This window comes from Cynoglossus semilaevis, chromosome 8 (genome assembly GCF_000523025.1).
Source record: "Cynoglossus semilaevis isolate Cse_v1.0 chromosome 8, Cse_v1.0, whole genome shotgun sequence".
NCBI lineage: Eukaryota > Metazoa > Chordata > Actinopteri > Pleuronectiformes > Cynoglossidae > Cynoglossus > Cynoglossus semilaevis.
In genome coordinates this window covers 12472268-12487142 of record NC_024314.1, presented here as the reverse complement: position 1 = coordinate 12487142, position 14875 = coordinate 12472268, and the positions used below count along the sequence as shown (strand labels likewise).

At 40.5% G+C, this 14875-nt stretch overlaps 2 protein-coding genes across 12 annotated transcripts in view; one reads left to right on the top strand and one right to left on the bottom strand.

Moving 5' to 3' along the window:
• LOC112486239 (bone morphogenetic protein 4) overlaps positions 1-4661 on the top strand; it is a 147202-nt gene extending 142541 nt beyond the window's left edge. For 5 of the 11 annotated variants that reach the window (XM_025057926.1, XM_025057923.1, XM_025057922.1 and 2 more), the window contains 6 exons: positions 1795-1852; positions 2326-2682; positions 2928-3067; positions 3535-3651; positions 3744-3933; positions 4177-4661. In XM_025057926.1, the coding sequence (XP_024913694.1) occupies positions 1843-1852; positions 2326-2682; positions 2928-3067; positions 3535-3651; positions 3744-3933; positions 4177-4601 (1239 nt within the window). In that variant the 5' untranslated portion in view covers positions 1795-1842 and the 3' untranslated portion in view covers positions 4602-4661. Of the gene's footprint in view, positions 1-378; positions 1197-1794; positions 1853-2325; positions 2683-2927; positions 3068-3534; positions 3652-3743; positions 3934-4176 lie in introns of those variants that run through there. The other 6 variants (XM_025057928.1, XM_025057927.1, XM_008314856.3 and 3 more) reach the window with 5 other exon arrangements.
• Positions 4662-6419: 1758 nt separating this feature from the next.
• LOC103382172 (uncharacterized) lies at positions 6420-14869 on the bottom strand. Its single transcript, XM_025057906.1, has 2 exons — positions 14776-14869; positions 6420-12743 (listed from the first exon to the last, which is right to left on the bottom strand). The coding sequence occupies exon 2, from the start codon at positions 12615-12617 to the stop codon at positions 6420-6422; it is 6198 nt and encodes a 2065-aa protein (XP_024913674.1). The 5' UTR covers positions 12618-12743; positions 14776-14869.
• Between the last annotated feature and the right edge of the window lie 6 nt (positions 14870-14875).

The following is a 14875-nucleotide window of genomic DNA, read 5'->3' as shown; positions in this document are numbered from 1 at the left end:
TTTGTATCAAAACTAGATCATTGACAAATGCACTGATTCTTTAAAATAATATTTAGTCACAGAATTCCATGACATTGGTTTTGGAAAATGAATGAAACCTTTGCTTTTCTCTTTATTTTAACTGTATTTTACGTGTTATAATACCAAGGAGCAATATGAGAATAGAGAGATGTTTTATGTAATTAGGAAAGTCATGTCAGAACTGAAAACAAATGCCAAAAATGTAGAACATCAATGGCTAAATACATAAGAGAAAACATGTTTTAAAAAGTGTCCATACCTTGCAAAGTTTAAAGTTGAAAAAAATAACAAGGAAATTGATTGTAGCCCCAGAAATAGGAAAAAGGAAATTGATTGTAGCCCCAGAAATAGCTAACTTTTAGCAACAAAAAAAAAAGCTAAACCAGAGTAAGAGTTAGGAGAATAAAATGACTAAATCTGCCAAATATTATTTTAAAGTTCATTATGAATGCACGATAATATATATATATAATTTATCATAATAATAAAATATAAATCGACTTGAATTGAAATAAAGGTATTATTAAAAGCACTGGTTAAAGAAAAGAACATAACAGCTAATGTTTAATGTGACATTAAAGTCAGTTTCATTTAATCCATTGATCATTTAAGACCAGTGTTTACTATCATCTGTCCTGTAGTTTTTGTAATACACAAAACAATGATACCGTAGAAGAGATGGGGGCTTTCAGTGTGTGTGTGTGTGTTTGTGGTGGGGGTCATAAACATGAGTAATGTCCCTTAAATGAGGGGATCATCATTCCCGGTGATTCCCATGAATTTGATTAACAGCAGAAGATACACACAGAGAGGAGGGGGGCAGTGCAGGGGGCGCTATTGATCAATTTAAAGACCTTGTGAATTTGATCCCTATTGTTTGGAGTGAATGATTGGAGATGATCCCAAAGGATTAATAATAACTGAGAAAAGGAGAAACACGTGGGTACCGGGGGCGGAGGTGGTAAACACGTCATGACGTAAAAGTCATGCGTCACTGGGCAAACATGGGCGGGTGAGCTCGCTGACCGGTGAACACAGGATGGGAATGTCAACGTCAAGTATGGGCTTTGGATGGGTAAAAAAAAAAAAGAAAAGAAAAGAAGAGCGTGTTCTCGTGTGCGTCACTGATCCGCGGTTCGTTTACTCTTCAGCCACCGGCTTCGTGCTGATAACAGGCAAGTGAGCAGAGAAACATGAGCAGAGGCAGCGGCGACAAAACACGGCGATAGGGGCCAAACTTTATTTAACTGATCCACGATATAAAAACCTCAGTCAGAAGGAGGAGAGTCAGTGTAAAAATAAGCCACCAACAACAAATGTTTAAAAAACATGTTTAAACTTTTAATTAAGTGATATGAATTCCCATTTGTCTTTAACGACTATTTAAGTCTTACCTTGAGGTGCAGTTGCTATTTTTATGCTATGCTACACTTGGCTAATAAAGCTAATCGTGTTTTCTCTTCAGAGTTTTTTTTAAATCTTTAATCTAATAAAATTGCTTTTGAAGATCACTTTTTGTTAACTCATGGTGTTTAAACATTTTATATATGTGTGCTACCTTTGTTTTCGCTTTTAAATAACTTTTATTTATTTATTGGACCTTTAAGCTGTTTTTGCTATGTTCAGTGCTAACTTTAGCCATAGTGTATTTGAATAAGTCTGAGCTTTGGGCATTCTTTCATCATAATTAACCAAATCCAGCTGTTTAATGTCGTCTTGTACCTAATATTCAGAGACTTCCGTCCATTTTTACCTATTTCGCTTCATTTTCAGCCAACGTATCCATTGTAACATGGACTTCAGCATGACCCTGGTGATAACATGAAGATAGGTAAGTGACAGCTGTTTCTTCTGTTTTCTAAAAATTAACGATAATATCTAAAAGGTACATAGGTTGGTTTTTAAAACTTTAATGTGCTTTAAGGCTTAAAAATAAATACAAAGTGTCTTTTATTTTCTGTGACTTTTAGTCCAAAAACACATTTGATCCATATACAGCCACACAGCTGCCGTTGACTTTGAATGGAAGCTGTCAGTGAGGTTTATCTTTTCCAATTCCGCAGAAAAGTCTGTGTATCTCCACAAACATGACTTTGTTTTCTCTGTAACTGCTGCTCTGACCTGCACATGCAGCTGAAGGGGAATTGGTCTTTTTTATTTATTGTTTGCTTTATGTTCCCACTCTCGGGTCATTTTCACCTTCCCTTTGTCCCTTTTGACACCATTATCAATCAGGGTGGGGGCGGCCATCATGTTCGGATTAATACGGGGGGGTCTGCTCTTTAACACGCACGGTGCACACAGGTATGGAGCTCAGTCCAAGTCTCACTAAAATGACCGCAGCGCCTTTGCGCCTCTGCCTCCTCACCTTCGCCCTCCTCCAGATGAGGAACGTGGCCTCCATCGTTCTCCCCCCGGGCAGAGGGGCGGTGGAGAGGCAGCAGCGCGACCTAGATCCGGACGAAGCTAGAACCGTGAGCCGGGAGCTGGACGCGCTGCTCCATCTGAAAGACTCGTTGCGTGGTCCGGGCACTGCTCCGCAAAAGAAGGCACCGAAATTCATGTTGGATCTTTTTAACGCGGTGTCGGTGACGGACGGAAGACCGAAAAGCCAGAAAGAAATTTTGGAAGGAAACATAGTTCGGAGTTTCGAGGATAAAGGTAAGCCACAAGCCTTTAATGTTTATTTACGTTATTTGCGCTAAATCAAATGTGTAAGAAGTGACTTTTGCTAAAACGTTAATATATGTATGTAGTAAAGATGTTTTGGTAATGCGTAAAAGTCATCCAAGCGCGTAATTACGCACGGTCGTGCTCTTGTTTAACGGGTAAAATTGATGTCTAATTTAAAACTAGCACAGTGAGACCAGTTTGTTTACATGTTTGTTGATGTTTACCATCTGCAGGTCAAGCTGGAGAGAGATTTCACTTCTTCAATCTGTCGTCTTTCGGCAGAGAGGAGAGAATGATCAAGGCTGAGTTTCGTTGGTTCAGAAAGAAACAGAAGTTCTATCTTGGAAAGTCATATAGGCCTCATTTTTACAAGGTAAAGTTCAATCATTCTATGTATTTGAAAATGTATTTCACCTTTATTTAGTCTGGAAAGACGTCATGTAGCTGTGTAGATAAAAACGCACCAGTACTTTATCCATTCAACACCAGACAAAACTGAGCAATTTAAAATGAATTTCCGAGTAAACTGCAGCATCTGTACCATAGAGGCTTTGAGAAGACGTGTATGTGAGTCAACCCCGCCCCCCCCACCCCCCATAGTCCAGCAATGACTCAAGATGATCAGCAAGAAGTCTTTTTTTCTACAAAAGACAAAAAAACCCAATCAGTTTAGTGTTAGAAGCTTGCTGCAGCTGAGAAATAACTAGTTGGTAATGCAACACCTAGAATCTTCTAAGTGATTATACGATTGAACTTCAGGTATTTGGACCCGATATTTCCAGAATAATGGTGTTGGAAAGTCAAAAATACTTTACGTGACTGTTGGTCTTGATCTTTCAGGTGGATTTATATGAGGTACTTGACAGTAGAGTGAAACCATGGAGAGGAAACCTCATCACATCCAGGTTGGTGCCACTCTACACCCAAGGATGGGAAGTCTTCAACGTCACCCAGACTGTAAGAGAATTTAAATTCACATTCAATGTTTTTATATATATTTTTTGTAAGTACATGAATGTTTAACCTGTTTAATTCCTGTGCATCAACAGGTGGCCAAGTGGATCCGTAACAGTCAGGAAAATAACGGCATCCTGGTGGTGACCACACTTCCTTCTGGTAACTGGATGGAATCGTCTGTGTCCACATCCAAGCAGAACGGAGAGATGATGCACACAAACTCCTACCTGGTGATATTCTCAGATGACGGCAGGACAGGAGCGTCCAACCAGTCGTACCTGGGTAAGAGAGTGTCAGTGATGCTGAAAATGATTTGGACTGTCTTTCTGTTTGAAAAAGTGAAATGATTTAAGTTTCCTGGCAACAGTGTGTAAAAGTTGCAGGAGATATTTAATGTTATCATTCATTAAATGAATGGCTTCATAAATGTGTCTTCAACCAAAAAGGTTTTACATTTGTTTGATGTGAATATCTCAGTTCATCAAAATCTTACTGAAGATGTCATTAACTGTGTCCCCTCTTCAGGTCAGGGTCGGCCTGTGGCGGCAGCACCACCACCACTTGAGCACCACAACCACCGCAACAGAAGACGACGGGCATCTCCAGGCTCCTCTTCCTATGGCCACTCCCAGCCCTGCCAGCGGGTTCCCCTCTTTGTGGATTTTGAGGAGATCGGCTGGTCAGGCTGGATCATCTCGCCCCGCGGATACAACGCCTACCACTGCAAAGGCTCCTGTCCATTCCCTCTGGGCGGCAGCCTCCGGGCCACTAACCACGCCACGGTGCGCTCCATCATGCACGCCCTCCGTCTCTCGGCCGATGAAGTGGGCGCCCCCTGCTGCGTGCCTGACACATTGCAGTCCATCAGTTTGTTGTATTTTGACGATGAGGAAAATGTGGTGTTGAAGCAATACGACGACATGGTAGCCCTCAGCTGTGGCTGTCACTAAAACTCTGTTATTTTGTGCAAATGTTTAAATTATTGTATTATTTTTTAGAAATAAAAACAACTATTGTACAACTCTTATCTCCTCTTAGTCGATTGTTTCACCCAAATTCTAAATTGTCTTTCTGTGAAACTAAAAGACTGCCATCAGCATCCAAATACAAAATATTTAAATACATTAGATTTAACAAATTATTTTACTTATTATGTATGTATTACAAGTACCCAAATTTACAGATTTTCACACGATTTGAAGTAAGAGAAGTAATATTAGGAATAAAACCTTTAAAATCTAAAGTAGGCGGTGGTTCCGTTTTTCATCCACACTCTTCAAACCATGTATATTAAAACAAACAAACGGCACTGACATTGCTACTATCGAGTTAACCACAAAAAGATTTCTTCTTATTGTACAACATGCGTCCAAAAAGGTCAGTTGTAGCTTTATAACCCGACCAGCAGATGGTGGTATAGAGCTGTGTTCAGCGTAAACGAAATCAAATCTGTTTACAAGGAAATAAATAAGACACGGTTCTGTAAAAACAGTTGGTTTTATTGGAATGGATCACAGACACAATACAGCCTTGCCTTTACCCTAGTTTAGAAAAAATTCCAAAAGAGACAAACTTGCAAAACTGATTTTTTTGCATATTAAAAAACAGGTAAGTTGCACTAACTCCAGTACAGTACATTATTGAACATATGTGATTTCTATTTCCATTTTGGCATGCAGAACATTTCGACACACTGGCGTGGAACATGAACTAAATTATTTTCTCTTTTTTTTCAGCATTTCTTATTAAGTTTTCTACAGAAGACTTAAGAGACTGGAAACTACAACTCAAAGCATCATGACTTTGCAGGTAGTAGAAACAAAACACTTCTGAAAACAGACTCTACCTGTTGAATATATTAAGGTTGGCATTTACAATAAATATATCACATTTACATTCAAGCTTTTACTTCCTCTTTACACTTAAATACATTATGTACATGGATTGTCCATGTCCTTTGTCTGTCACATGTTATCTTACACCAGTTACTCAGTTCACATTCAAACAGGACCATTCAACATTTATCCACAGTCAAACTTTTCAGTTTATTGTCAGGAACATTTCTTTAAAGTCCATCATCAATATGACAACTGCTAAATCAAGAGTGTTCATAGGCTTTAACACAACTCAGGCCAAACAATGATCCACTGTCTGTATGAGAAATATCTTTAGTTAGAAAAGGAAAATCCATCCTTTCACCTTATTATACATTTTTGGTTTTAAATAAAAGGCATTGGTATATATTTCCATTTCTAAAACTCATTTGTGGCTAATCATATATCTATTCTTGCAATGCAAATATATGGATACTTAGCCCACATTAAGTAAAGAGTTACTTAATTTATATGTAGGACATGTGTGCAGTTGAGCTAACATTATTGAAGAGCTAACACAGGTTCACAGGTTTTTGTAAAAAAGGGAACTTTTCTGTTTTATGTCCAGAACCAAATAACAGATGATGTCCTTCAAACAAGGTCGCTCTTTGTTGCTTTACTGGTCAAGATTCTTTTATAACGTTTTAAAAGAACAAGATTTGCTAAGAACATTATCCTAATAGGTTATGCTTTCTGAACAAGGACCATTTTTGCTGAAAATAAGTCTTTGTACTTCCATCTAGCCCTAGGTAAACAAAGTATATACTATACAGTAGTTCTCAGTTCTCCATCTTAGTCTCTGATACTTGATGCCCTTTGATCCTGAATCATTTATATAAAACTAAATTGAGTGTGTCTTCAAGATGGATTTTTCTTTTCAAACCTCAGGACTTATCAGCTGGGACAGTCCAGCTCCTCTGTGCTCATAAACTCCCCTAGAAAGTGATCATGTTGACCAAATACGGGCTCTAAATAGGGCTGACCCTCTCTGCAGTGCTTTTGCCTTGACCTTTCCAGGTGCCTTTGTTCAAACTCCTCTGGATCCACACTTACAGTTTGGATGGTAGCCTTCTGAGCCATTGGGGACAAAGGCACTGGAACAAAGCCATGGTAAACGACCAGAGGTGGAGTCAAGACCTCCATGGGTGATGGCTGAGGAATGGTGCCATCTTGTGGTTGAACTGGCAGCTGCACATAACTGCCTGTTTCAGGATCAAAGAAGGTTTTTGTCTTGATTTGCACAGGCATATCAACGACAAAATACTGCCCTGAGTCTGGATCCTGCAGGAGCTTGCGTTGGGTCACAGGGAATGACTGGGTTACTATGGCGTGCTCAAAGCTGGACTGGCGTGAAAGCTGGCTGTTGTGGCTTGACTGGCGAGACAGAGTGGAAGGTTGAGGTGCTTCAGTGCTGTAGGCATCAATGCTGTGACTCCTCCTCATTGTGTTTTCTCTAGGTGCCTTGTCTCGGACTCGCCCTCTCTGCTGGAGCCCATCCATGATAGATTTCTCAATGTGCTGGGACCTTGTGTTGACCTTTTCGTTGATAGACATGTCGGCACTAAATCTGCGTTGCACTTTATCTCCTGCTTGTCTGTCAAAGCTTTGTGATCGATTCAGAGGTCTGTCTGCCAAAGACTTCTCACCAACATAAGCCTTGTAGACGGGTACGTTACTAAAAACCCGATCAGTACTGTAACGCCTGGATTTATCTCGAATGTTTCTGTTGCTGCTACGACCTTGTCTTTCATTTGCAACACTGGACAAAGCTTCTTTGCTTATGTTATTGCAGTCCGAGAAATCGAGACTCTGCCTGTGACTATGGCTGTTCACCTCTGCTTTGTCTCTGTGGATGCTTTCAATGGTGTGTCCTCTTTTTTCATGTAGTACTTGCTCACTGCTGTCATTGCTGGTTCTACTGTGGTGATGTTGTTGGTGATGTTGATCATCTTCCCTCTTCTCTCTGTGTTTTCTCTCAGAGCTTTTGCTTCCACTCCTGCTGCTGCTAAGCTTTTGCTCAGATTTGTCACTCTTATGTCTCTCAGATCTGTGTTTGCTGCTGCTGCTGCTTTGAGACGACTTGTGAGAAGTCTTTTGGGCCTCCTCCTTCTTTATCCTCCTGTTTGTCAGCTTTATGGCCTTGAGAACAGCCTTTTCTGATTTAGGTAGGACAGCTGGTGGTTTAGGTAGTCCCGTTTGACTGTCATTACCACTGCAGGTAGAGCCTGAGCGCTCACTGGGAACCTTGGACACTTCATGATCTACCAGGACGCCTGTGCTCATTTTTATCTCTTCAACTGTAACCACTGTACTTGTTGTCAAGCCTTCTACTTCTTCTGATAGTGGACTCACTCCAGAAAACCCACCATCCTCCTGTGGGACTGCAAGGAAATGATTGACCTGAGGTTTCTTGGGCTTTTCAACTGGTAGATTTGAGACTGAAGACAACACAGGAGGTGAAGGGGTCAATACAATCTCTGTAGGTTCAAGGTTTCCTCCTGGAGTTATGGGGGCTAAGGTGTTGGTGTTAGGAGTTTCAGCTTTAAATAGCTTTGGCGTTGCCTTTTCTTGAGGTGCCTCCTCTTCACTCCTCTGTAAAATACTTGTTTTTGGAGCCCAAGTTTGTGCTGTCTTTTTTGTCTTACCATTGAAAGTGTTGTCTTTGACCTTAAATAAGGAAGGGATCCCCAAGGTTGGTGAGAGAGTGTTCGTGGGAGACGTTGTTGTCTGATCATCCTCCTCATGAGTGGAGCTTTGGTCTGTGAATGTAGTTCTTCCATCTTTGTTGACATTGTGTGGAACCTGGGTCTGTTTGGGAGGGGATGTTATTTGCGACCTTATGACCTCTGGCTCACTCTCATGATCACTCAGAGAATAATATTCTGTCCTGTCAGAGTCCTGTTTGGTATGAGGTGATGTGCACTGCATTTCCTTATCAAGCTCTCTAATCATGTTTTCTAACGAATGGTCAACATATGACTCCGTCTCCTCTTTTCTTTGCAGTGCACTGTCCACGGAGAAGTAGGAGGACTTGGAGGACAAGCTGGATTGATCAGGTGGGCTCTGATTAATGCTAACACCATTCACCATCAGTGTGGGTGAGATGATGCTCCTGGGAGTTTCACTGACGGTCTCTGTGTCTGCACTGATGTCCTGAGTGAGTTTACTTCTTTTGCTAACTTCATTTACTTCAACAACTTTTCCTGCTCTGTCATCTGGTGTGAGTAACTGATCTGGTTTTAGAGGGGCAATTTGTTTTACCTTGGGTACTTCCTGTGGCTTAGCATTACTGTTTTCAAACATAGTTTCCCAAGATGGACTTAAATTTGTCCGCAAGTTTGCCTCCATTTTATCTCTTTCTAACTTTGATGCCACTGACAAGTTGGGCCCAGATTGTGTGTCGTAACCAGAAATAGGTGGACTTTGGATGGGCTCAGCTTCTTTCATGAGTAGATTACTGTCAACTTCCTGTTTTTCCAAGCTTGTTGAACTAATATTATTCAGACATGTCTCACCATTTTCAATCATCTCAGTCTTGTAGAAGATATCTTCATCCAGCATACTCATGCTATCGTGTCTTCTGCCACCTATTCTTTTGCTCCTGGGAGGAACTCGAGGCGTGTCTAAGGGTTTGCCTCTAATTTCTTGAAGTAAACTTTCAGCACTTTCTTCTGAGACTCTCCTCTCAACATATCTTTTATCTACTTCCTCTAAATTGTTGCCTGGATTATCAGCTAGTTTATTAAGAACAAGGTTACCCTGATTTTTTGGCTGTGGCTCAACCCTGTCCATGCCTGGTAAAGCTATCCTACCACCTAGTCTGTGACTTTCACCAAGTCTAGGTTCAGTGTGTGAGAGAATCTGTCTCACATGATTATGATCTCTCAGCTCTGTTAACCTCTCTCTGACATCTGTCTCTTTTAGCAAAGATGTGCTGGAATTCTTTTTTTCTCTGCCTTCCACCATTGAATCCTTCATAGCGTGTTTACTTTGCGGAATCCTTTTTACATAACTCTCCTCACTGACTTTCTCATCAACAATTGCATCCTCTGTGGATTTCTTTTTTCTTTTTTCCCTCTCAGAAATGATCTCCTCTAGTGCCATTTTGGCTTTGTCGTAATTATCATTGATAAGTGCTTTGTTTACTATGACATTGTTGTCCATCACTGGGAAAACCTCTTGCTTCTCCTGGTCCTGGTCTTGCTTAGGAAATATGTCTCTCTTAGTTGATGTATTCCCTCTCATGGACAACATGCCTCTTTTGATATTCCGGAGCTCCTTTGAGATCAAATCGCTCTTTGCCTTGGCCTCTTTATCAATGTTAGCAAGCCCAAATTTGTTTTTAGCATTCTCAAGAATACGATCTCCAAATCTTGCCCTCTCCAATTCCTTCAGAGCATGCAAATCATTACCAATATGTTCACTGTCTCCCACGGACTTTTCATCCATCTCTGTTCTTGTGTTCACGTTCTCTTCGTACTTTTTCAGATTTCTTACTTCCTCCTCATCCACTGCTGCACATCTTTGATTTTTTATGTAATTGTTCAGTTTGGCTGAAAAAATATGTTTGGCTTTACTCTGTTCTGAAACAGATTCATATTCATTTTGTGGCAAATCTAGTTTCTCATCAATAGAATCAAAATGGGTGGGTTTTTCACTTACATTAGGTTGATGTTTATCAATAACATATTCAATGTCACACTTGGAAAAGTTCCTCTTTGGAACAGGTGGAGGCTCTTTCACAAAACTACGTTTGTCCTCAAGGGCGATAGTAGCTGATTCACTTCTAATTCTGGAGACAATACTGTCTGCTGGAACAGTCTTTTCTCTCTTCTTGTTGGCTCTGTCCTTTGAAAGGCCATCTCTCTCCTTTAGTTCTCGCTGCTCCATTTCTTCTACGTCTGAAAATGCCTTGTTGTTTTCTGACCACTGAGCTGCAGACCTAGCTTTATTTTTCGCTGCATTTATTGCCTCTTTTGCTGCTCTAATCACATCCATTGTACTTATGACTTGGCTGCCAGATTCTTTCCTCTTTGAGACAGGCTGTGATCCAAAATCTTTGTCTTTTGCTTTGTTTGGTTCAACAGAGCAGGATGTTCCTACTTGTTCGTTTGGTGACAACTTGTCTTTCTCAATTGAGTAGGGTGAAATTACAAGTAACTGATCTTTGTTGACGGTTAAAATATTTGGGGAAAGCTCTATGTCTGTTTGTGATGCTAGTGGGGAGAATTGTTTGTCTAACATCACTGGTGAAAGCTCATCAGATTCAGTATGTAGGAGGTCAAAAGCCTTTGGAGGTATTTGAAGATACTTATTATCAATATCTTCTTGGGGAGCTTTCCTGTACAAGTGCAAAGATGGATAGTTTTGTCTTTTAGCAGCTGGGCTTCTGTTCTTTTTCGAGTGCAAAAATGGGGACATTAGAGTTTCCTCACCTGCCGCTTCCTTTTTGGATTGGAGAAGATTAGAAAGCAAATAATCATCTGACAGATTCCTGTCAGTATTATGCTTTGAAAAATCAGCAGTTGGTGTGCTGGGAGATTCCAAGATTGGACTGCAAACTGTCTGTCCATCTTTCAAAATGACAGGAGTGTTCAAACCAGATACATCAGAATGTGTTAGTTTCCCATCATCTGAAATGGATGGTGATTGGACATCATCCTCAGGCAGCTCCAAAGTTTTAAATTTGGGTGGACTGTAACGGCTTTTAACCCGTTTCCTGTTGTCCTTGAGGTTGAAGAGAATGCTAGAAGCTAGGGATTTGTAGCCGTCTCTTTTGATTGTAGGTTCCGGGGTTCCCTTGGCCTCAGAATGTGGTCTGAGTTGAAGGTCTAGGGCAGAGGGTGAGAGGACATCTTGGAGGATTTCTGATGTTTCTGTTGGTTGTCTGGAGGGAATGACTGGAGTCATCAGCTGACAGATACTGAACGGAGTTGAAGCCACCGAGCTAGATTCTTCAATTGCTTTTACCTCCACAGATTTGAACTCCTTTTTGACCACTGAAAAACTTTCATCAGCTGTCCTTGAACAACTGTCTCTGTCCTGACTTGGTATTCCTGGCTGATTGACTGGAACAGCGCTAGTTGCCCTGGATCTGTTTCGTCTCCAGGGGGCAGCAGTTCCTTCTCCTACATGTGAAGAACACCTCTTCTCTGCAGGAGAAGCTGAAGGCTTTGGCAGGACCTTTGGTGGAGGAGGGGGAGGGATGGGTTTAGGAACAGTGCGAGGAGGTTCAACTGCTGCTGCTGCTTTCTGGCACGACTTTGACTCCACTGTGTGCAGGATCTCTTTTCTGTGTGAGTCTGTAAGTTTCTTGTAAAATGGTAAATCATACCATTTAGGGACAGTGTCCGTGGGAAGAATAGACGGTACTGTTTCCTCCTGGGCAAAAGGGAACTGATTGAAATCCCTCCACGATTGAAAAGGGCTAAACTCACTGTGCAGGAAAAAGTTCTTGATGTTGAGTTTCTTTAATTTCACAGTGGTTTTCCCATTTTTTACTTTTGATGATTTTCCTGAGGACAGTACAGAACCTTTGTTCGTTTTGTTTGTCATACCATCTTCAGTGTGTCCATGATGGTTTTTGTGTTGTCTGTCTCTCATATTAGCATGATAATCCGAGGAGAATTCTGATAACTCTCTTTGGATGCTCCGAAGGGCTGACTTATCCCATGATTCCCCATTAGTGTCTCCATTTTTAATCAGCATCCCCTCGCAGCTTTTCTCCGTGACACTGAAGGCCTTCAGAAAGGAGGACATGTTGGATATGTTCGTATGCTGCTGCTTCCATGGCTGGGAATTGTTCTTTTCATTTTTGCTATGCCCATGCTTTTTAGATTCCTTATGGTGAGTCTTTTTCAGAGGATCACCCACCAAGGGTTTATGGCAACTGAAAGGCGAGTATCCGTACAAGAACTCATCATTGTAAACTGCATCATCTCCTACACAGAGACTCCGAAAAGCCCGGTCAGTCAGAGTACTGACCTCACGATCAGTCTCATCCATGAACAAATCTGTAAAGCCATTAGGGAAGCGGTGGTGGAGCATGCTTCCCATCCGATGGCTCATGTGACGCTTTTCCCCTGAGCTCATGATGTCATCAGGCGTTTTCTGTCTTCTGCATCACCAGTTTTGAATCCTCTGTTGCTGCTGTAGCTGTGTAGTGTAGTTGTCCAGCTCAAGTTTGTTATCTGGGAGGTGACGTGATATTTGCACATCCTAGAAAACAAAATGGAAATCAGCGTCAATCCTGAAAATTCACATTATCGTGGTTGATTATGCAGAAATATTGGTCGATCATGATCAATGAAAGATGTTGTTTTGTTGATATATTTATAAAATGGTTTGGAAGTCGGTGCTTGCACTGGTGACCTTTACATACACAACATGTGGCAGCTTCAGCCATGCTGTCACTATGCAGGCAGCAGACAAACACTTCATACCATGCGCTTGTCTATTAATATCCCTTTGGAGTGTGAGTCCTGCAGCAGGGTGGCTGTCAGAGCTTATACCCAAATCTGTTTACAACAAAACATGTTGACCATTTCCTATGTTAATGTGATTGGACTTTTAAATAGCTTCAGTGATTGCCTGACTAGTTGACAAACTTTGACCAATTTTGAAATGTTTTAACTTGGCTATAAGATCAGTTTGGATGTGTCTGTGTCTTACTGTTGAGACATTGTGCATTGTTGGGTAATTTATAGATATTTTTCAAACATTTTTTGGTTTGATTTGAAGCTAGTCCCGTTTAATATTTACATACTTTTAACTCGTATTTCCAGTTGGGATTTGTGGTATATCTATATTAAATTGTTGGCTGCCTTTAAACTATCTTGTTGTATTCATCAGCTTCCTGATTCTGTTTTAGCAATCTATTTCTACTTGGATATACATTACCTATTTTAGGTACTGCTATCCTAACTGTGACCTATATTTTCTGATTTTTTGGCTAGCCTACTTTTTGCTTCTTTAAAAGGTTAATAATGTTTACTTCTCTTTAGCTTTTATTATTTACACATGTTAAATTCACGTTAAGCTTTTGTTTAGGAATTAGCCCACCTTTAGTCGTTTCTCTGCCAACTCTTATATTTTTAGTAATTTTCTGTTTGTTTGTTTTTTCTTGCTAATGATTAGCCAATTGACTTTATCTTTGGCTAAATGTAGGCTCTGTCTGGACTTGCTTGTAGTTCTGCCTCAAGGTTTACTAACACAGCTCTGGAAATACAAAATAAATCATCATACTATTCTCCAGAACAGCAGCTGCTTTACTGTAGCTGTCTTTAGCCATCTGGGTGAGGTCTCAGAATAGCTCATTAACCCATTTATATGCCCTGACCCAGGAGCAGAGACACTGGCATATAATTCAACTCACCAACTATCCTCACAACCCACTCTCTCCTTATAAGCCGAAGAAAGTGTGTTATGCAAATATAAATATAGACATTTCACAAAATACTATGATTATCTGAAGGATTTTGTTATTACATTTAAAGCATTTTAATATATTTGGAATTGGGTTTCATTTAGTTAGGTTTAGAAATGGAATCAGTAACCAGTGTATCAAAACTCGAAACCGTTACAAAATATTATATTGATTATATTTTATGATTGTTATGATAGAAAATTTAACAATTGTATGTAAACCAATACAGTTTTAGCTTGTGAAAGTTCAGACTACAAATGGTTGCCAACAGCCTGTCAAACCTTACAGCCACTAAGCCGTTGACAACGATTATTAACTCCAGAATCATAAACTCTAGCAGTCAAACCAAAGGTAATAAAAAATAAAAACGTGACTGTATCAGTCTCTTTACTTCTGGAAAGTTTTAGCCTTTAGTTAAACGAAAGTGGCGCTCTTATATCCACAGGTCACTTACAAGTGCACATTATTATCATTGTTGCCAAAGGTCAGTACCACAGGGATTACTTTTCTAGAACCGAGTGACTTTACTGTATCTCGCAGCTAACTTACTGAACACCTTGGCGCTCATGTAGTTTTTGGACACCAGCCGTCTTCCAGGTCTCATGACCAAAGATCAGTTAGCAACCACGGTGCTTTCCCAGCACCTGCCTGTGTATTTATACCCATGTAACAAAGAATCCAACTAACTTACAGTTTGAAAAGCACACACATAATTTTCCGATTTCAAAGATTTGTTGAGTATTGTGACCACAGGAATGGTACACATGTTCCTGACATTAAATGAATAGCTTATAACATTTGTATTTTGTCCATGTGCCTCCTCACCTGCTTCAGGGTCTTTCATTATGATGGTAAATGTCCAGTCTTGACTCTGGTGTCAATGACTCCTCACTGTAGGATCCAAATGTCCAATGGAGTGCCACCT

Bases quoted from the DNA above. Each gene is read 5' to 3' on its own strand.
- LOC103382172 (XM_025057906.1), bottom strand. From the start codon at position 12,617: ATGAGCTCAGGGGAAAAGCGTCACATGAGCCATCGGATGGGAAGCATG.